This window comes from Etheostoma cragini, chromosome 14, assembly GCF_013103735.1.
Source record: "Etheostoma cragini isolate CJK2018 chromosome 14, CSU_Ecrag_1.0, whole genome shotgun sequence".
NCBI classification, from domain to species: Eukaryota; Metazoa; Chordata; class Actinopteri; order Perciformes; family Percidae; genus Etheostoma; species Etheostoma cragini.
Genome location: NC_048420.1, coordinates 17,359,199 through 17,383,142, shown reverse-complemented (window position 1 = coordinate 17,383,142; position 23,944 = coordinate 17,359,199). Strand labels below are relative to the sequence as shown.

The 23,944-nt window shown below is 40.0% G+C and overlaps 1 protein-coding gene across 4 annotated transcripts in view; it reads right to left on the bottom strand.

The window, feature by feature from the left end:
- Window positions 1-8,865: 8,865 nt before the first annotated feature.
- LOC117956907 (TGF-beta receptor type-2-like) overlaps window positions 8,866-23,944 on the bottom strand; it is a 31,074-nt gene continuing 15,995 nt past the window's right edge. For all 4 annotated transcript variants that reach the window (XM_034892230.1, XM_034892231.1, XM_034892229.1 and 1 more), the window contains 4 exons: window positions 21,192-21,967; window positions 19,598-19,739; window positions 12,455-12,579; window positions 8,866-9,618 (listed from right to left, as the gene is read on the bottom strand). In XM_034892230.1, coding sequence (XP_034748121.1) covers window positions 9,439-9,618; window positions 12,455-12,579; window positions 19,598-19,739; window positions 21,192-21,967 — 1,223 coding nt within the window. In that variant the 3' untranslated portion in view covers window positions 8,866-9,438. The remainder of the gene's footprint in view (window positions 9,619-12,454; window positions 12,580-19,597; window positions 19,740-21,191; window positions 21,968-23,944) is intronic.

Genomic DNA, 23,944 nt, shown 5'->3' with positions numbered 1-23,944 from the left:
AAGATGCTTCAGTGTTGGCACATGGACAAAAAATGTAAATGAAATATTCATGTAGAAGAATCAGACTGAAGTTTAAGCCGGCTTAGCACAGTTGTGCATTGAGGCTATCTTTGAAGAGACGAGAAGGAGATAAGAGGGAGATGAGAATACAGAGTTGGAGAGACGGGGAAGATGTAAAGACGATAATAAAGGAGAGCAAAAGGATGATTATGGAAATTGATGGGGGTCATCATAGAGAGTGGATGGAGTGGCAGAAGTGGATACGAGTTTGGAGTTCCTGAAGAGATCACAGAGACCAAAGCCATCACAGACAGTTTTACAGGCATACGCTGCAGCTAGAAGGCAGTGCCCAAAAGAATTCATGCACAGCCACCACACATTACATACACACAAGCAACAGATACAATACATGTAAACACATGTAATCCTACACACACACGAGCACATGCATTACGATGAATACATATTTATGTAGCACACACACAGTTCCTCGATCATTCATCAAGGCCTGCTCGTGCCACAATGAGCACTCTACCCCTTCACCCTTTACCCTCCACCTCTACCACAATTTGGAATGGATGACCTTTAAGACAAATAGAAATGCAGGCTGTGAAGATTGCTTCAATCTCATCCATTGCCAAAAGGCCAAGCCCAGATGAAAGCCTGCCAAAATGAGTGCTGTTGCCAGCCAAGGCAGCTTTGCTTTCCTCCATCTCTAGAGGCTGACTTGAATGTTTCTGTTTGCTTTGTCTTTCTTCTCTGTTTTTTTCCTCTCTAGAACATTACAGACTTGCCAAGTTTATGCTTGACATTCTTAGGTGTCTACGCGTCTTTACTCTGCCAAAGGCCAATCGTGCAAATGCTTAAGATGCCTGGCATGAAACACTCTTTGCACCTCTGTCATCTCCCTCTCTGCTGTGACTGCATGTGTAAGATAGTAAGAAAGTGCAAGAGAGAAAAATAGATGTGTCACAAGTGGTCAACAACATTCTAATAATTATGCAAATCTATACACACTTTTTTTCCTAAACTGATGTCATTGAAAATAATGCAATTGGACTGCTCCAAACAGCTATCATTTAAGTGCAGTGTTGACTGGCTTTAGTAATTTGTCTCAAAATGCACAATAATCTCAATAAGTTAATTGCACACATTGTTATGTGAGAATGTAAAACAATGCAAATAATCCCTTCTCTGATAAAAGAAAAGTTTCTGTATGTTTTTTTTAACTGAAGTCCCATAAAATGCAGATGGTAGGCTAAGTGCACAATGAGAAGAAGCCCAGTGCTGTAAACTGTTTTCTAAGGCACCGACTGCAGTGTGAAGGGTGCCTGAGAAGTAGGCACATCATGTTCCCAGATTCTTGACATCCTTGCAATGCACAGCCCTGAAAGCTGTGCAACAGAAGCAGAAAAGCAATCAAATGAGAATTTTAGATCCATGTTTTATCTACACCCACTTTTTCCCATTGAGAGCCATTAGTGGGGGGTGGGGCTTTTCCCAGCCTGAAATCGGTGGAAGGCAGAAAACCATTGATTGCCAACCACATTGATTGCCAATCCCTCAGGGATGACATGCAGAGTCAAACAAATTCACACACCTATAGAGTGTTCACCAGCATCTTGTCTTATACTATACACAGACCATGAGTTTATTGTTTTTTTTTGCTAAGTTGTCATTTACTTTACTTGGCATTACTCCCCTCTAATTACCTAGAGTCTGTCGGTGGGATCCAACGTAACAGAATGATTATCCGGTGCCTGGGGAACACCACTGCGCACACCAATATGCACTGCAATCATTAACAGAATGAAAGCACTTAAAGAAAAGCACTAAAAACCCCAATGAGGTGCGGCATCCAGCTTTTACATACTATTTATTTACCTGTGGCCCACAGAGAGTTAGACTCTCTAAAACGATGCACAGCATGGTAATAATTGTCAAGGTCAAGGATCGTGTCTCATTAAAGAATTCCTTGTTTCTAGAGGGTTTCTAGAACAACAAAAAATGACAACAGAGTTTACTGACATCTTGAGTCTTGCTGATGATTCAGAGAATGAAAGACACAACACAAACACATGAGCGATGATCCGAGTTAGCTTCTACTTGATTAGGCGGGGTCTTTGCACGGGGTTACCTGTGTGGCCTCATCACTGACACACTATTTCACACTGAGCATGGCTCATTTCTCCAACAGTCAACACAGAGGCAGTTAATGTGAACATGACCCACATAGACCCAGGCTACACATGTGAAAGATACTAGGCAACGGCACAACATCTTAATCTTGACTTTGATGGAAGATGTGCTGGCATGGGATCGGCCAGGGGTTTCACCTTGTGTGATAGGACTGTTAATCTTAATAGTATAATCATGTCATGGGTTAGCCACTGATCACCTATAGCGTCCTACTATGTCACTATTTAGCTGTTCACATGCACCATGCACAGCCGGGCTCAGAATCCTTCTTTAAAGAAAATTACTTGTTGTAATATAATGTTAAATACTATGACAAATTCCTATATTTTGAAACAGAATGCGGCGTGATCTATCATCCCGGAGATCAGAGAGCTTTTGCTCAATTTATGAGGCTGCATCTGCCTCAGGATGCTATTGCAGTCATCTGTCATTTCCCAAAGCATGTGAAAAGCTATTTCACTCTAAGACAGTCTTGATTGAAAATTTCTTTTCATTTTGCATTTTAATACAAAAACACTTTCATCTTCCGCAACTCCAACAAGGGAAACAAAGTAATCAATGCAAAAATCTTCTCTTGTCAAAGCTTGTTTTTGGACTGTATAAATAAGAAACGATTGACAAAAGTGATTTTCAGAATAGTCTGATCTTTGCATCTTCATCTTACCCGAAATCATAAAACGTAATGAGTCTAAAGTTCTGATTTTCAATCAGGCTTTTAATCACAATCATTATGCCATGGAATTATACAATAATTATGCAATTATGGAACTGAAAAGAGAATCATCTTGCATCCGAGCGCAAAGCAGGCCATGATATAAATAAGATAGAAACTGTTGTCTGGGAAACACTTTCAAAAACATATTAGCATAGAAAATTGCCTGTGAACATTCACAGTTCAAAACACATTCATCAAGAGTGATTCTGACCTGTCGACACAGAGTGCCCACAGTGATGCTTCAAATTCTATTGGCATGCTGCATAAAAAGTTTTCTAAGACAGTTTCAATTTATAGAGGTAGAACAAGAGAGATTGGGGAAAATACGGAGGAATGTGGTGCTAACTTGAGCTCAACAGAGATATCAACTGTCTGCAGGCAGAATGTCAGATTTTCAAAAGTTGGCATGCATTTCTTCCTCTTCAGAATAAAAGCTGCCTTATCAACATTTCCATGGCTTTGGTATGGTTCGAACAGCCTCTGCATGATGTCTTTGGAGTGGGCTTGCCATTGAGATATGAGAAATGCAGTGTGTAGAAAACAGTTGAACTTGGTCTTGCGTTATCCCCATGGGAGAGACATTTTTTTTACTCATGTGTTAAAAATTGAAGCATGCTTCCCAGTTTCCCCCGACTGCCATAGCTTGACAAACGACCCTTCTTTCACTTTTTCCTGCGTAGCCTACGTGGGCTGTCTCAATTCAGAAGACAACCAATTTATGTGATACGGCTTCAATGACAGCCCTGAAACCTCTGCAGCAAAATTAGGGCAGCAGCTTTCAAAACAAGAGGAGCCAACACGAGGTGCCTGCTGACATTATTCTTCTGTGGTCACAAAGTTTGTCTCTTCAATTCTTTTAAAGTTTACACAGAGATCACACATGTATAAAGACGCCTGTCATACGTGTTTCTCACAACGATGGACATATTGACTGAATTAAAGCAGCTTCTAACTGCATTTTCCTCTTTTGACCTTGAAGTTATGTGTAACTTTAGGTTTTAGTGAAGCTTTTGTATTATAAGAAGACCTTATTAACGCTTTGTTTTTTTTGTTTTATTGCCCTTTTATATACAATGTTCAAAACATTTCATTAAAGGCCAACTCTAGTCTATTTTCGAACCAAGGAGCACTCTGTGAAGGTGGTTCAATACCAAGTGGCCCCTTGGTCAGGACTATGCATCTCTGTGCTCAGCCCCGTGTCCAATCAATTCTCCTCCTGGTTGTCCTCGATCGGTCATCTAACAGAACCCAATTCACGCCTCCAAAATAAAGTTGAACTTAGCAGGACTAGCCAATGAATATGAGGTAAGGTGAAGGGGGGTGCAGGATGGTCGAAAGGAACAGGGGGAGAGACCCAGAGAGATAGATAGATAGATAGATAGATAGATAGATAGATAGATAGATAGATAGATAGATAATGTTTTTATTCTCACATAACTGTACATACAAATGGCATATATGAATTTTTTTTCCTTCCACTCATTCATTCCATGATTACTTAATTTAACTAATAACCAAAGTTTAAAAAAAATAACTAAATAAAAAGGCAGTGTTATTTTAACATTTCAATATGACAGCAAAAACACCTTTAATCTTATTGTTGCATTCAATTATGTTAAATGGCAGCATGTGAAAAAAGTTATTGCATGTTCAAGAAAAATAGATTCTGTTGTAAAATACACTGTTATAATAAATACTGTTATAACAGACAGTGTTACAATAGATACTGTTATGATATTCTGTATACTATAATAATAGACAGGGTTACAATAGATACTGTTATAATAGACAGTGTTATAATAGACAGTGTTCTAATAGATACTGTTTTTATGCACTGTTATAATAGACACTATTATAATAGATACTGTTATAATGAATACTGTTACAATTGATACTGTTATAACAAATACTGTTGTGAAGGACACAGTAAACACATTTCAACATCAAGCAAAGGTTCGACCGATATTTGTTGTACTGTGGAGATGTCAGGCTAGCTGTTTCCCCGTTTCCACTCATTAATGCTAAGCTAAGCTAACTTCCTCCTTGTTTTAGCTTTATATTTAATGGACAACCATAAGAATGGTGTCAATCTTCTCATGTAACTCTTGGCAAGAAAGAAATTAACTTACCGGTATTTCCCAAAATGTTAATGTATTCCTTTAAAAAACCAAGAGGGGAATAGACTGTTGTTACACAACATTTTGAGTTCTCTAAGCAGGATAAGCACGGGTGTCAATAGTATCATAAACTCTATCCTGTTAGGTGTAACATGCCGTGCCAACATATAACGTTGAGGAAGGTTAAGGAAAGGCATTCGTTTTATGTCTTCCATTGACTTTGGTTGACCTTTGAGGAAAACATTCTCTAAACCCCTTAATACTGAGCTCCCTATGAAGTCCAAAGAGGTTTGGCAACATTGCCACAACAGCAATGGCTGGAGATTAACATCATCACATCAGCCTCCCTGCAGTCTCTAACAAACATTAACAGGACAGCAATCAGTAAATTATTCCTAAACAGACAAATTTATTTGGAACACAGATTAAAGGATAAACCGTGCCAAATTGGTCCCAAATCATCATCTCACCCTGCATGCAACTAGGCATGATTGATGTAGGAAATTAAGTCACATGGCATTGCTCTTGTGGTCTCAAATGATAAAATCATTCCCGCTTGTTTTAAGATGGGATATCGCAAAAAAACTGCCAAGCAGAGGTCTCGTTTCATGTCAGCAAACAACTCTCTAAATTCATTTTCCCAAGACAAACACCTTCAGATCAAAAATACTGCCATTTTAAGTATGAAGCACTACAAGTGGCTCAATATCTCAGAGCGAAGACACAATAGTTTACGGGCAAACAGAAATTAAATAAATAGTGGAACCATTGAATGTACTGCCATCAGATAAAAATGTCTAAGAGGACAGCAGGGGTAATAGCTCCTTATACACCAGTCTCATCTCTCCCACTCTGGGCCTGGGTTGCCTGCTGCTCTTATCTTAACAGGCACATCATCCTCTGGACAATTGCTGCATGCAATTGTGGCTCAGGGCCTTTAGGTTTGTGACTCCTGCTGCTGCAACTATCACCGCCAATAGCAAAGCTGCACACACCAAATCGCTGCTTTGAAATATGTCAAGCAAACATCTAAATCATATGAGTATTTGTAATACAAAAAAAAAGATCAGTAAACGACTGGGATGACTGGGGAAATGGCCTCTGGTGTTAACTGGACCTGCAGAGCTGAGAGATTAGGTGAAATCGGAGCAATTTGTCTCCCTTGTCATCTCCTTACAGAAGCTCAACATTTTGTTTATAGCTCTCACCAACCAACGCACTCCTCAGCAACTTTGATTGATGTATGAGGTGTCTCCATGGCAACCAGCATGTGGGAATGATAAGTGACTTTGGCAGAAGAGTATCTCCTTCTGGATTATTAAGACCACCTAAGGGTTGATTGAGCCTCTTTGTGTATCCTGCATGTAAGCGCTGACGAGCTGCTGTCACCTCCCACTCAAAGTGTTAATCTGATTAAGAAGTGCCATTGAGCAAGAATGCATGTGAATCTGCATGTATGGAGTTTAACCAGTAGCTACTTATGGAGGGCTGTACACTGGTGTCTTGGTCTTATACTCTGATGCGATGTGACAGGCCGGAGAGGGAAAATGCTGTGAGATATTAAGAGAGAGATTCAACAGAGTGAGAGAATCAAATGGAGAAATATTTGTGAAGTTATGCTCACTAACACCAGCGGTTTAAATGCAATAAGGCCCCACAAATATACAAAATGACTCCAGTATTTGATGACTGGTTAGCACCACTGAGTATGGCTCTAAGTAATGGATCCTTCATTTTCCAGTGCACTGCTTCTATTTTTTTCTACTGTCAAAGCACAAATGTTAGCTCACTGGATCCCTGCACCCAGTTGGCTCCAGAAGACACAAATGATGGCTTTGGATGCAGTATCCAGTAGAACCACTACGCCCTCTACTGGTCAAAAGACAAAACGCAGGTGTTAGGCATATTCAAGGCCATATCATACTGTACTGTAGTGTTGCCTGCAATAAAGTAAATAAGTGTGCACAAGCTCCCATGTTGCCTTAATCAAAACACAAACTAGGATGGTATCCCAGACAGGAGTATTTGGAACAGTTAACTGCAAAAGTTGTATAAAACAAACAAAAAAACTGAAAGACCTTCAACTTCACCTTATTATGACCTCAATTGCTGAATCTAAAATTGAGTGAATTCATTTGCAATGTACAATACAATACAATTAGTGTTGACTTCATGTGCAATTTGATTCCTGTTAAATTTTTTAACACTCGTTCCACACCGGTCCTGACTGTGGAGTGGTTTTCTAGAAGATAAGCGCTCTGTGGCTCTAAAAATAGAGACTTATTCTCTTACTGACACCAATATGTTCCGGAGGCATTTAGAGACATTCATTTCTTCAATGTGTATCTCCCCTCTGAGAACCTGACCCCTATGCTGCGGGAAAATTGGCATCATTTGATTGTGAGAAATGTTACTCTTGTCGCTGTGAAATAATAAATCATTCATCATCAGCATGTATATCCAGGAGCGGTGTCCAATTTATCCATAGTGCAGCCCACACCGAGTGTGTCTGTAGCATAGTTTATGTATATTGAGCAGGTAAACTGTAGGAAGGGCAATGGAAACCACCATATGAAACAACAAGCAGCCCACTGGAGCGGACCAATCACTTTTCATACGGTTCCTAAGTGCATTGGTTCAGCAGTTCATGCATTTTCAGGGGTGCTGCTTCACGACTGCAGCTTGGGCTAATTTGTTTTGAATAATTGAAAGGCAGTATTTGACATTACAGAATGAGTCTTGTAGGGAGACATGATCACATAGCATCTGGCTTGACAAAAGAGAGTTATATTACATGTAACACAGACATGCTGACCTGACCACATACATACTACATACAGGAGCTTTTTTACCACCATTGCAAGATAGATTCTGGGAGCCAGTGGATGAATTAAAAGCAGCTGCCTGCTAGATTCAGACCGACAGGCTGAGACACAAGCAAACAGTGGCACAGACAGGTAGACACATATTCCAGTCTGAGTCAGCTGTGGGCTCAGGATGAAAGGTCTATTGGCAAAATACACTGTAGACACACTCAATGCCAAACACTGGGTGAACCCCATCTAGCACAAACACACAATGGTCTGTCAACCAAAAGAGAATTGCCACCATGAGCTTGCAAATGTCTTGTTTATGTAGTGTATAATGGAATATGCAAGTTTAAATGCCAGAATGAGGCATGCACATACGACTCGCACCGATATGATTTAAGTGTGCCAAGACTGAGACATCGACTTCCTGTTCCTAGCCTGAGAGCAACGTATGGGATATCCATGATTTTAGTGAGCTTGTCTTCTTGCAGAGGCCGAGGTTTCAGGTAATAAATTAGCTAATATCGCTCCATACTAAAAGCATATTTTCAGTGCATGAGGTGTACTTTTGTAACGTATAACAATGACGGCACTATTAGCAACATTAACAGGGAGTCATTTGATTTAATGTTAGAGATTTCAAACATTACATAACGGTAAAGTATAAAATGGTGCCAATCATCTCATGTAACATCCTTAGAAGAATAATCATAATTGGCACCAAAGTTCAAAGTATAAAGCAATAGGATAGCTAGAAAAACACAAAGATTGACACATTGAGGACTGTAACAATTTTAATTATGGCTTTTATAAAAACATTGCTTCGATATAGATCTTTTCTGACTGCTGGATCAGAATTCCCTTTATGTAACAAAATGTATAGTTCAGCTGTTATAAGCAAATACACAGCCAGCGGGCTGGAACTTCCTGTTCCACACAGAGACACACACAGAGACACACACACACTCACACACACACGTATGATATCAACTTTCCCCTGTGAATTATTGCATTTGATTTGTTTTCCATTTCACGCACAAGAAATTATACTTGCACCCTGACTCCAGTCATGCAGAATTATATGCCACCTAGGAAAATATTTAGGTATGCGGTCATATAAACTATAAGGGGGATAGTGTTATTAACTGTCTTAATATATTACATTACTCCCTTTTATTCTCTTTTCTAAACATGTGCTGTCCCTTTATTTCCTATAGCTGACATGTATTGTCAGAACAAAAAAGACAGACTGAAAATATAACATTTGGTGTGCATAGATATTGATAAAGTGCAAATAGTATTTGGTTAAAAAAGCTTTATAATGTAAATTCCCTGTTTGTGTGTGACTTGATTCGGTCTTTGAAAGAAAACGAATCAAGTCGGTCCCTGGTGTTTATATGTATGCTTTGGTCCTGATCTGTACATGGAAGTCCATCTCTGGTATCAGTTCATCTACTTGATTTACCAGTTTGCTACTCTGTCACACATTTCTGACAAACCCATAGCAAACACTGCATCCACTGGAATTTCTTTCTTTCCCAGCTGCTTGGTTGTACTTTCTCTGCCGCCCTGGTAGGGGCACTGTTTCTGTTGAGGGCTACTTCTCATCCACCATTAAGATTTCATCAGGGATCTTCTCCTCTGAGTCAGAGCGATCAGACAGCTTGTCCAGGTACTCGATGTCGTCGAAGCGCTCGGCAACACACTGGGCTGTCAGACGGGCCTCCGGGTCGTGGTCCCAGCACTCGTCTATGGAGGCGCACACCATCTGGATGCCCTGCACGGTGAGGCAGTGGAGCACAGATATAATCAGTCAATACTACAAATTTAGGAAAAGTCTGACTGAGACAGAACATCATCAGCTAAAGCTGAAACTACAAATTTAATGTGTGTTTCCATCTGTGTGTGTACAATTAATGCTGTCTGATACAAAAGTCCTGCAATGAATCCTCCTTTTATCAAAGTGAGGATGCACATGTTGTATCACAATATAAAACTACAGTAGTACGAAACTAAGCTTACAGTTTTTTTCAACTGCTAAACCACTGTGGGCACGACTGAAGTCACATGTGCAAAACTCTAACTACAGTCTGCACAGCAACAGTTGGACATGTGGACTAAACTATAGCTTGATTTTCATTGCTTGAACACAGTTTTCAAAACCCTACACACTTGTCTCATGACTTTAACCACAGCGTGCGCAACACTGTGGACTTACAGCACTTGGTTCAGATGCTGCCACACTGCTGTCACAACTGTTGACCACACATCCAAATCAGAATAAATTTCAGTCTGGTGCTTATCAAACAATGTTGATTTGCAATTGCAATTTTAGCTGAATGCCTAAGCAGGTGTCTTGTTTCAGACTAGTGAGTGACCATAAATGGTATCTATATAGAGAAAGCTCACAAAGCCTTATCTTTAAGACACATCACCAAAAAGAATGAAACAATTCTACACTGTTCTGTTTGAGAGAAACCTGTAAAAGGGCAAAGATACCAACACGTCCAGGTAAGATGTCTGGGGTTATATACACAGCTATTAGAAAAATGGGAAAAACTCAATATCTTTACTATAGCAAACCTGCGTTCTTACGGTTATTCAAAAAGTAATGGCTGTGAAAGCAACGGAAACATTACATTCCAATGTGATGAATCTTGCCGCATGATGCTGGAGAGAGGCAGGATTAGTCACACTATTCTTTGGTATTATTTTGTACCTTTAGTTTTTTTCCAGTAATTCCGTAAATTACTAGACACGAAATACTATATGAAGCAAAGTGCTGATTTTCATTCCTTCTTCTTTACCTTATGTAAACATTATTGTGTTAAATAAAATCTATATATGTTTTCTTTGAAGAAACTTTTGAGTAGTGTGAAGTCACTCAAATTGTTCAAAATGTGAAGATGAGAAAGTTAGAATTTTTGGTATTGGTGATGGATGCTAATGTTTTTACTATGTGTGTTCTCAGTGACAGTGTGTGTTATCTCAGTGAGGATTGTACAGTGTTTGCTGAACTGAGCCGGGTTTTTGAGACATGTGTTCAGAGTTTTGTTGCAGGTGATGTGAACTTTTTAGCTCAGGTGACTGTTGGCAGTGCAGACTGTAGTTAGTGTTTAGCACATGTAGCTTCAGTTGTGTAACTGTTAAGTTGCCCTGTGAAGTTTTCTTGTAAATAAACAAAATTTGTTTACACAAAAACACATTGTTTGTGTCCTTGAGTTCTCACAAAAGTGGTGAGTGCATTTCCTTCCACATAGAACATTTACAAAGCCTAATCTTTAAGTATTTTAAATTGTGCAATGTTTTGCATCAAGCGTTTATTAGCTTCAAGTAGGCTTCTTCCTCCCTGCTGTGTGAAACCATTGGCAGGACTTTGTATTGTGTCAACCACGTGCACGTGCATCCTCACGCGCAAACAAACGGGGAACAACTGATGAAAAACTGTTCCATAGCGCTGCTAGATGCCAAAAACTCCACAGGGTACTCCATTGAACAGAAAAAAAGGCGCTGCTCTGGCACAATTTTCAAGATATGTACTGTACCTTAACTTACCATTGCAATGATAACCATATACGTTTATGATCCCCATTTGCTCATATTAGTCTACACACACCATTCATAATTAGAAAAGTACTGCTAAGACTTGGATGTTTTACCACAGAAAATGCAGGCGGAAGATTCAGGCACAATGGCATGGAAGTATTACTAACAAATATAAATCAATTTAACTTTGTTCTGTGATATGATGTCACCAGCCAGGTAAATGTCTAAAAACATCTAACAGCTTGAAACAGACACGCAGATGATTTAGTTTGTGTACAGATTCATTTATAAACACAAGGACGTACTGGATAACACTTTTTTATTATTGAGACAAGGGATCAACATGTCTTTGTCCTGTAACAGTAAATACTGTCCAAAGAACAACAGGATGACTCTCTGCGGTTGTTTCCTTGGAGGTCAAAATTTCATCTCCAACACGGCTTTTGTGCGAAGGGGACTTTTCGTTCCTAGTTACGTTCCTGAAACAGTTTGGTTAGGAAGTTTTATATTATGCTTTTTATAGGTTGTCCAGCCGGACTTTATTAATTTATTGTTCATATTTAATTTTAGCCGATTTAGTGCACATAAAGTAACACATAAAGATAGCACAGACATTTATCAACATCAATGTAAATGTACCAAGGTTAGCTCAACAGCTAATTTGCAAATCATTTTCATAATGAGTTTACGGTCTTAATAGCCAGCTTTAACTCTTTTTAAGAATGATGTGCATTTTTGGTCTCGTTGATTTTAAAATTAGTTGATTTCAGCCATGAAGCTGGGTGTATTTTAGGGCATGACTAAAATGTGATTGCCAGTAAAAGTGTGTAACGGCTAACTCGACAAATCATAGCAGATCTCCACAAACCAATGAGTGACCAGTGACAAACCAATCTGTTCAGAGCACAAAGACACTCTTTAGAACATGCCCCCACGACTGCTGTTTTAGCTAAGTGGGAGCTCTAGACGTAGCTGCAGCAACTCCAGTTTGACAAACTGAAAATGAAATCTGCAGCTTCACAGCAGCAGTTTGTCATAGACAGCGTGTGTGTATGTGTGCTTCTTACTGGGTGGTTGATCCAGCTGTCAAGGATCTCAGGTCTTCCTTTGTCTCGGAGAACACTGTCCTTCATGCTCTCTACACACGGGTGTTCTCTCAGGTTCCCAAAGGGTGGCTCGTACTCTTTCACCTCTACACAGACACAGACACACACACACACACACACACACAATAGGTACAGAAATATTAGCATGTGAGTTGCGGTTGTTCATACACTTTGAAAGAGATTCCCATCTACTGAATGATGCAGCTGTTGAAGAGAGAGACGATATCAGATGGTCGTGGCCCACAGCATACACATCAACAACACCTCTCAAAGGATTCACTGTGCGCTCTAAATTAAAACTGCAGGTTGCAAACTTGAAATAGCACTGAAGCAGCACAAACAACTAAAGAATCCTCTGCTGCCGACAGAGGGGCTGAGGGGGAGATTTGCTGAAGAAACACACTTATTATTATCAAATTTTTACCCTCAGCGTCAATGTGCTGAAAGTATCTCACCAACGCAGCCCTGGCTTCTCTTACACAACAAAATCCAGTGTGCTTGTCAAAAGCAATTTACTAGTTGAGTTTACTCAGAGCAAGATTTCAAAAGACTGGTGTGAAGTATATAGCCTGGAAATGGTGAGTCAAGAGTTTCCAAAGACAACTTATTTTTACATGAATTTATGTATCCTTGGAGTAAAACAACAATTCTAATTCCAATTTGCTTTGAAGAGTACAGGGCTTGTTTAAAGAAAATCAATAGTTTTAGAGAATCCGAAGAGCTAAGAAAAGCCTGATGAGGCACATGACTGTCAAGAATGTTGTAGTGAATAGTTCAAGTGGATTTTCAACAATGCAAAAAATCAGCAGAACATGATAAAGGCAGAGAACGCCTTAACAAAGACAAAAGACTAAAGTTCTTCAAACAGCACACACAGATTACCCAATTGCTGAATTGTTTATTTCAGGCTGCTGCGAAAACCTTAAATTGACCGTTGGCAGTTGTTGAAAACAATGATCCCTCTCATATGTTGCAAGCACTGTGTCAGGATGGATACCATTTATAATTCCCTTATTAAAAAAAGACAGCTATGTACTTCTAGAGTACATATTACTACCAGCATACTACATATTACTACCAGCTTAAACCTAACAGTGACATGAGTCAAACATAGTTATTGCACAATAAAGTTGAATAATGACTGAATTTTCTAAAGAAGTGAGAAACGTATCATAACTATTGACTTAATGCTGATGGGAATCAAAAAACAAAGACAGAGTAACATATACAGTGGTGCTAGAAAGTTTGGGCACCCCAGGTAAAACATTTGTATTAATGTGCACAAAGAAGCCAAGAAAACATCGACAAATTTCCAAAAGGCATCAAATGACAGATTAGACATTAGCCTTCACAATCTCCTGACTTCAACACTAATTGAGATCTACGGATAGACCTTAAAAGAGCAGTGTGTGACAGGAAGCCGAGAAATCTCAAAGAACTGGAAGACTTTTGGAAGGACGAATGGACGAAGATACCTCAAACCAGAATCAAAAGACTCTTGGCGGGCTATGTGAAGCGTTTCCAAGCTGTGATACTTGCCAAAGAAGGCAGTACAAGGTATTAACTCTGCAGGGTGCCCAAACATTTGCAGATGCCATCTTTTTGTTTTCTTTTATTTTGAAAGTGTAAATGATGGAGAAAAAAATCTAACTTTTTGAGACATATTATACCATTGTCTAATCTGTCATTTGATGCCTTTTGGAGATTTTTCCATCTTTATGCACATTAATACAAACTTTTAGCTGGGGTGGCCAAACTTTCGAGCCCCACTGTAGAAAGATACATCTTACAACAATGTTGTAGCTGCTATCTAGTGTCATAAAACAAGTTATAGAATAGGCAATATAGGCATATAGCAGATTAACTGCTTGTGATTAGTCCACTGCAGTTGGTAGTATTAGTCAGTATTTGGGTACTGCATCTTCATTTTCTTGTAGTATAACCGGTTTATGTTGTTTCTTTAGTTAGCTTTTCGTTTTTCTAAAGACCTTTTTTCTAAATGTTTTTGCAGACGCCTATATAGCATGCAGTCCCAGTCACTGATGGAATGCGCAATTAGCTTGTTCTATAAAACAGTATATCTGGCTCTATATACACACATGCTGCAAAACATTAACTGAATGAAAGGCACATTGCAGATTCATCCTGCATTGTCCCGTATGTAAATCTGTCACCCTGAGTTTACATCACTGGAACAAAGCCAGCTCTGGAGGCCAACATGTTGTTCCTGCAATTGAACTGACACATCTTGTATACAGACTATTATATTTGCTAAAATGTAATGAATGAAAATAATCTTCAACTATCCGCTTAAGTGCTGATTGGAATAGACCATCCATTTCTTTGTACACCTCTTGTAGGATGAAATGAAGGTCTCATTTCACTCTGTCAAAACTTTACTTTTAAAAACAAGCTCACTGGAAGTTATAATGCCCGCAAACAGGGATTGGTGGTTTCTGGGGCACAGACTAGAGAAACAGAGGACTTTTTCAGAGGTTGAAACTTCCTTTTTCATTTTCTTTTCCTCTGGTTTGGCATTAAAGCTTAAACATGTCCACACCCAACCCTCAGTCAATATAAAAAAAAAGGAGACAGTTGCTTATTTTTGTTGTGACAGGTCCAAGGGAGTGTATAACTGTTCTGAACTGCAAATCCACTTTGTAAACTTTTAGGCAAACATGTTTATGTGTTCAACTCCAAACAATGGGTCCAAAATATATGAATCATACTACTGAGCACTTTGCAGTGTAAACAAAAGTGTGTATTCCAGGATGGAAAGATTGGCCAACCCTGCTCTAAAAGGGAAAGATGTTTTTTTTCAAGCCAACCTGAAATTAAACTCTGAACGAGCAAAAGCTATTGAAAACACAACACAGGGCAAGCGAGGAGTGCTGTGGTTTGCAAAAGTCACACACTGCATATTGACGAGATTTCTGCAAAGCAATATGACAAGTTTAGCACAGCAACAATGAGGAACTTACACTATGTCTTCTACAACAGCTGACATGATGTGATGTGAATTTGTGCAAAGCAAGCACATATTTGATCCTTCATGTCTTTTTTCCATGCAAGTTGTCAACCATGCCAGAGAATTTGTTGCCAAAAGAAACTAAGTTGAATCCCACATTGCAGACTAGGGATACTTCTCAATGAAGGTCACCCTTCAGATGCTTTGTGATATACATCAAGACAGAAACACCATGTTTCCACAGCTAATCACTATATGGCCTCTTTCATGTGTAACAGGGAATGACCACATGCCGCGCTGATGTTGTTTTGTAATTGCCCAAGCACATAGACGTACAGCATATGTTTAGATATTAATAGTCAAACTGCACTAGCGTGCCAAACAGGATCGAAAAAAGAAAAGAGAAACACAAACCATTAAATTGATACAGCAAAGTGGAGAGAGAGCATAATCTAAACCAGCATCTGATATTTTGTTTCAAATTCTTGTGCTGCTGCCCTTCCAAGTTAACATCACATAAATTTTGGAAAAACACAGATCCACACAGAGTTTCAACATGTGCTTGGAAATAAATTAGTAATGTGATCACAAAAACATTGTTTCCCGAAATGAGTATGAGTCGGCAACAACAACCACTCGACTAATCCACTCCCGGCCGCCTCTGCTGGTTTTCATTAGGCTGCGGTGGCTGGGACACTTGTTTTGTGTTTCTCACAGGTTGTTAAAGTCATTTAGTACAGATGTATACATGAGCATTACACGTTAGCAGAGCTTACGTTTGTACATATGGCACTGACTTAGCCTGGAGGCTTACCCTACCATTAACTATAGCCGATACACGCCACTAACCTTTACCTTACCATTATTAAAGAAGACCAAAAGACTATTTCAGTTCACGCAGGATGAAACTTCAAGAATCAAATTGGCCACACTTAATTTTTCCCTAATACATCCACAATCATTCATCTCTCACACACACACACACACAGACACACACAGAGACACACACACACACACACAATGTTCTGACATCTGGAGAGCAGCTGCCCTAACCTCTCCTCCTCTTCAGTCTAGCCCAATCTCTCCCTCTGGGGACTAAAGGCATTTCTCCGTCTGCAGCTCCACATTCTACGCCACTCCACTATTATCCCCATACGTAGCCCCACCCGCCTGTGAACGCCCTCACAGTCTTTCCAAGCCCTAAATCTGGACCAGCTAAATTATACAGGAGAGACATTTTAGGGAACATAGACAAAAAAAAAAAAAAGTCTGAGCCTTCAATCCAGCTTTTTCTTCTCTCAGAGGTGTGTTGATCTCTCAGTTTCCCTCTTACTCTAACTCTTCCTTGGTCTTCATAGTCTTGGAAGATAAAGAAAGCAAAGTGAAGGCTCATGACTCATGGCTGGCTGACTGGCGCTGTCAACATGCAGCTGTGTTCTTCTCACTTGGCTTATATAAGATTAGACCACAGCCCCAGGAACAGTGACAGAGTGGCTGCCTGCCACTGAGAAGCACAATGCTGATCAGACATCAGTCTTTCACAAACACAGGCGGGTGGCATCAGAAATGAGAGAAAACCAGGGCTTCACCTCAGCCTTTATAATGATGCCCTGGGATGTGTCACTCTAAATTTCTGTGCATGTCCACACATGTTCATATTTTGTCTCAAAGGAGGTGAGTTTTCAGGGTGTCATTAGTGACTCACCAACCTCGAGGGACAAAAGAGGCCAGCAGCGTGAAAGCATGAAACTCTTTTAGTGCACTCTGTAAACATCAGTTTTACTCTCATGGTGCTCCATTTCCAGAATCAATACCGGATCTCTGCCAGCATACAAGACACAAGGAGATTTCTTAGCTGCTAGTGGAGCAAAACCAAATTAGTCTCTCATTTTACTTATTCTTTTCACCTTCCTCAGGGGCTGTCCAGGTAGACGGCTAGCTGTGTTTGTACAACATTTTAACCCTTTCATACATGAGAACTTCTTCTGGGCTTTTGGCCTTAATGAACTACAGATTTCAGCCCTCTGCTTGTCTCGGAGAGATGCCAAGTGTGGGAAAAGTGGATGGAGATGTACAGAAATCTATCTTTTCTATCTTTTGTCTCTATTCTTGTCCAGGGGTGGGACAGGAACCCCTCTGCTTCCCCTCCATCCAGTAAATGTGCACCAGCCTGTCCTCCTTGTCTGTCTGTGTCGGCATGAGTAAAGCTAGACGGCTGTCTACTGTGTTTCTGTGCAGAGGGAGAGTAATTAACTGCTGCTTCACCTGCCTAGGGGTAGGAAGAAAGAGACAGAAAAATGTCAAGAAAGTTTCTGTGCAAGGACATTTAGAAAAATGTGGGTCTAAAATAATGTTTGCTGCCATGTACAGTGTTTTCTATCAATATCTAAATAAATGTAAAGGAAATGAAAGACTCACAACTAAATGAAATGAATGGAGGAAGATGACTGAGATGAATAAAGCTGTTGTCCCTCAAATCCCTCAAGAGGAAACCAAGCAAAGCCACACTGACTTAGCCTGGATTTGTTTAGTCCATCTCTACCAAAATGTATCCTGTCAGGTCCACTCTCAAGAGACAATAGCCGCAAAACATCTTCATATGAAAGGAGACACCCATACTTACAACTTCATACTAAGAACAGCATGTCTTGGGGAATGCGTTCTTTGCATAACAGGAAATAGTCTATTTTCTTTTAAAAGGGCACACATATTCTTGCTGTTGGGAAAGAAAAGCAAAGGGGATTTTGGGTCACTCTGGTTCGTATTTTTCTTCAGAGGACTCTTGGGCAGCCTAGCTGTGCAGTACACTTTAAAGAGGGCCCCCAGGGGTAATTGTGGGGGCAAAACAGGAAAACGGCAAAGTAGAAGTGTTCATGCCCATACCCGGCTTTCAATCATTGCTCTGACACAATGAAGATAGGAGCAGTCACAGAAACAAACTGGACCACAGAGACACTAAAGGGAAGTGAAAACAAACGACATGAAATGCTGCCTTGTGGTTTGCCTTTAGATAATCACCCATTTCTATTATTTGCACATTTCCTGGCCTTGTTTTTGCTACAGAATGACAAACATAAGTAACGGTACATTAGTAATGGGAAAGCTGATCCTTGAGACTTCTACAAGATGGATTGTGTGCTTGAAACTTTTATATCTTTTTACCACAGTGATAAATGGGTCGTGGAAGACACACACATAAGTCCTGTCACACTGTGTCACACACCTAGTAAGTGAACTTGGTGGAGGTGGAGTTGCTCACTGCGCTCCTAATTGGTAAAGCCATCAATGTGCTCATATTCCTTAGAGGTCATGCAAGCTGTGGAGGCAATTTTTCTTTTTAAAGTATTTCTGAGGATATTCACATGGGCCACAAAGGGAAATTCATCAATCAGTGCTTCCATTGATTTCCTTTACACTCGGCTAATCTCTAATTTAAAAAGGAAAGACAGAGTTATGTCTAATATTAACTAAAGGTCACGTGTAATGTTTACTGTGTGTCACCGCTATAGTAGTCTTGTACTGCTAGAACTTCCTCCACAGCACTGCATAGGAGGGTATGACTATTCCACACAGCATTCTGGGTTGAGAGAAAAACGTGTTCTGTTTCATTGGCAATTTCTTTAAAACCAATCAAAGTCATCATGGGCAGCAATAAGCTCTGTGTACGTACAAAAGTTGTATTAGTCGTACAAGAGAAAACTCAGATTGGACAGATATTCTAGCTAGCTGTCTCAATTTACCACTCAGCGATCTGAGGAGCAGTTAACCAGTCCTCATAAGTCCACCGGAGTTTAATATTCACACACACAAAGAAAAAAGAAGGAAACAGACATCGCCGAAAAAACGGGCATCAGGCAGAATTTCCTGCGGCACAGGAGCAATATCTGTAGTGGAACATCAAGGATATAGACTTATGCTATTGTATCATGTTTACGTCAGATGTCCACAAAACACACTCTATCACCATTTACGCAGACAAAATAATGAGGTGGGTGCTGAGGGCAGGAAAGGGGAATAGAATAAAACGAATAGTTCAACATTTTGGGAAATATGCTCATTTGCTTTGCTATTGAGAATTAAAGGAGACAATGACCAGCATTTTATCCTACAATCCTCTGTGTCTGATCATATCTTACCTCCAATTGCGTTACACCTGGAGATCATCTCCCACAGTACAAGAGCCATGGAGTAAACATCAGCCTGTTTGAAAGACTCAATGTTTTCTAGGTTGATTCTAGACTCCAAGACCTCCGGGGCCATGTACCTGGCTGTACCCACCTGAGGGAAAACAGGGTAAAAAACATGTCTACATCATTACAGTCCATAATACTACAGAGGAGTTGTTTAGTTGAAAGAGCCTAGCTGCATAAACCATCTTAGCAGTAAGAATTATTTACCAGCATTAATCAAGTGACAGGTAGTTATTTTGCGCTGTAGTAAGCTGTCACATCCCATTTATCTGAATTAAAAACGTGTTTGATTTCTAAAATAATTGGAAAAACAAAAGGTAGCTCTGAGCTCAACAACACGTTGCTTGTCTTCACATAATTACCACCTTGGAAAATGTGTTCACTGGTGCTTCCACCGAATGCATTAAGGGCATTACAATGCATTAGGTGTGCTGTGCAGTTAAGGGTGAGGCATTTTTATAATGAGTCATTTTCATAACAGAGTCTAATATGACTCTGGCCTATTACATCAGCGTAATGAGTCCATTAAGAATCAATCAAGCCTGTTTTGCTGGGGACTATCATAAAATGTCCACCTCAGAACACTTACAACACTATTTCTATCAGCATTATCCATCTGGGGACAAGATACAGAGGGTGCCAAATATTTAGAGATGGAGTCCCTGTGTGATGAGGATCAGAAATGAAAAGTGTGATTGATAGCACGGCTCTGTTCAAGGTCTGATAAATATCTTCAAAGAAATGTTTAGGCAGGGCCTGTAATGGCCTGTCTGGTGCATTTGCGCCAGAGACTTTCACAAATCTTTGAGCTAGAGTCCAAGTCACATCTTAAGACTCTTATCTAGAGTCCAAGTCACATCTTAAGACTCTTAGCTAGAGTCCAAGTCACATATTAAGACTCTTAGCTAGAGTCCAAGTCACATCTTAAGACTCTTAGCTAGAGTCCAAGTCACATCTCAAGTCTTTGAGCTAGTGCCCAAGTCAAGTCTCTCGTAATTATAATGCGTGTTGTATCACCTGCTGAGTTCAGAAGCAAGCTAACGTTAGATGGCCAATGCTGAGCTAACTGTGTTAGCTATCCTGTCGGTGTGTGTTTTCAGGTGCATTATAAAATTAGATTTAGTGGTTGGGTCAGAATACTTTACACCAAACATTTTGCATTTAGCTCCTCTCTTTAAGATTTGAAAGCCAAAGCTTATGATGAACGGCACAGCCGCTGCTGATGCGGTCAACATGTTTGTTGTTCTCTCTCACGTGTGGCTGCGTACAGATATGTTACACATTGCGTAAGCAGTTTCTAAGTTACGCAGGGAGGGGAATAACATTCAGCTTATCAGACGTTTCCTAAAAATAAAGATTGTTCACAATTCCTGCATCTCGAGTCTGAGTTGAGACTGAAGTCTTAGTGCAACTCGAGTCCCAGTCTCAAATTTAGGTTAGTCTCTCTTGTCTGCGCAAATTATAAAGAGAATATATATATATATATATTTTCATCTCTGAGGACCAAAAGCCAAGCAAAACCCCCAAATTTAGGATTTACCTGCCCACTGTTGGCCAACTCGTCCACAGACAGAGCGTTGTCCAGGCGGAGTGCGAGGCCAAAGTCACACAGGCAGCAGGTCAGGTCGCTTTTCACAAGTATGTTGGAGCTCTTAATGTCCCTGTGCGCAATAGGCACCTTGTAGCGACCGCAGGGGGTGTGGTCACTGTGAAGGTGCGCCACTCCACATGCCAGCGAACCCCCCAGCAGCCACAGGTCGTGCCAGCTGATAATGTGGTGGATCAAGAACTCTTGCAGGTTTCCTCTTGGATGGTAGGCTGTGATCAGCCAGCACTGTCTCTGCACCTTCCTATCCTCTGCTGTCAGGAAGTGAAGCACATTTTCATGTCTCAAGTCAGCGTCTGAGAAAATTTCTTTCTCGTTCTTCCAGGAGGCGTACTCTTCGTACTGGAAAATCTTAATGGCCACTGTCTCAAATCCTTGCTCCTCGCTGACTGAGGAGCCCTGCTTAAGCTTGGCTTTGTAAACTTCTGCAAAGCGTCCTTTTCCAACCTGAACATCCAGTTCAATGGGCAGCAGCTCTGTGTTGTGGTTGAGGTTGTTGGCGTGTGTGGAGCTACTGTCGGAACCTTCGTCGTCTATCATGATGGCGTGAGCATCACTGAAGTCTAGAGGAAGACCCTTCTTGCGCCTGGAGCGGGCTTGCCGCTGGCGATAGACCCGATAACAGTAGAAAGAAGTGATGACCACAACAGCCATAACCAGCAGAGGCACAAGGCTCACTAAGATGACCGCCACCACCTGGGAATCCATGTCTGAGGGAACAAAAGCTAAAAGATTGATATGGTGCTCACATTTATAAAGCTGAGTTGTAAGCTACACTAATGTGTTATATGTTTACATTAGTATTAAAAAAACACTGGTATTGACAAACCGACAGAGCTGCTGGTTGTGTAAATAGGCAACACGTCACCATTTTATTCTTGACCTTCAAAACAGACAGTTTACTAAATAATCTCACCACAAATTGTAAAGTGGCTCATCTGGATCTTTTGATCATATCAAATTATCATCATACATGACACAAACTCTTAAAAAAAATTGTCCTGTTCATCAATTTCATAACCCCTGCGCAAACTCCATTTGCTAATAAAGGTCATGTAATATTTATATTTAATATTTATTAGAATCAAAATCTTAATATCTCGCAGAAACATTTGCCATTAGATTTTTTCCTATAATCATTCAGCCCCAATTTTATGTATGTATGTATGTATGTATGTATGTATGTATGTATGTATGTATGTATGTATGTATGTATGTACATATATACACTACATGGGGATTATTTTGTCAACCATATTAGTATTGATTCAAAAGTGGGAGATTTTATTTTTCTCTCTACAATATTTTAAAACACTGTATTTTTCCACCTGTGCATTTTATGGAATGAGCATTACAAAGAAATGAAATTCTACAGATTGTATCTGCATCTAGCTAGTAGTAAAGTATTATCGTCAGAGCAGCAGGAACCTGAGCCGTCCCTGTGGGATATCTATAAGCATCAGAGAGCTAAAGTTAGCATCTGGACTCCAAACCCTAAACCAGTACACCACATATTGTGTCTCTTTATAGTATTCTTATAATTTAGGTGGTGGTGTGTCTGGGAGCTGCTACGGTTTTGGCAAACAGTGAAAGTCTATGCTTGGGCTGTGTTTATAGTCCAGTATTTGAAGCTGCAGTCATAAACAGACTTATAAAAACTATATCACCAGACAAAACATACTAAAGAAGAAAACCCCAATCGGTCCACAGTTTGATGAGTTCTAAATTTAATCATTTATACGACGTCTCATCTAGTTGCTTAACTGCACAACTTTTCTTAACATTTTAAAATGAGCAGTTTTTTTGGTTTCACATTTTGGTTGTGAAAAGTGAGATTGGAAAAGTTTCAAAGCAGCTAAACGCTTTTCCCATTTTGCTTAATAACTGAGAAGAAACTAGAGGCAAATGTAGATGTGATGAGCAGAGTTCGGTTGAAATAAGGGCAACAAATGGGCAAGGTTCTAGATGAAGCCCTCTGCTTCTTTTTTTTCTAAACAGGAAACCACATGTCTGAAATCCTCAACATGGCCCCAGACAGTTTGTTTTTATTTTTGTAGAGCGAGAAACTATTCCTCACAACAAACCCGTCACTGTGCCTCCCGGACTCTCCAAGCTTTGGCCGAAAAACCCTTACTTACTGGAGAAAAGATTCTATGAATGGCAAAACTTGTTAATTACACATTCAAAGTCTTAATGTTAAAAGTGGGGGATTGGGAGGCTGTGCCCAACTGGCTAAACTCTCTTGATTTTAGATTTTCCTTCAGCTAAAAGTATTTGCTCTGAAACAATGTTTGTTAAGTGAAATATTTCTTTAAATAAATAAATAGATTTGTGAAACATTTTGGAAAATAAGCGTTCGGTTACGCTTTACTATAAAAGGTATCTATGTAAGAGTGAAACGAACGTGACGAACACTGTCATGGACGTGTGTGTGGTAAACGTTTATGACATAACACTTCTTTTAGTAATTGTCATTTGGTTTTGTCATGACAAGTTATGGTTATGGTTAGGGTTTCAAGTAAAGTGTTACCCTGCTTTCTCTCCCAGAGTACAATGGGAAGATAGGTACAAGTCAACTATTTGTTGGTTAAATATGAAGCTGGAGACAGGAGATAATTAGCTTAGTATAAAGACTGGAAGTAGAGGGAAACTGCTAGCCTGGCTCTATCTAATGGCAACAAAATCTG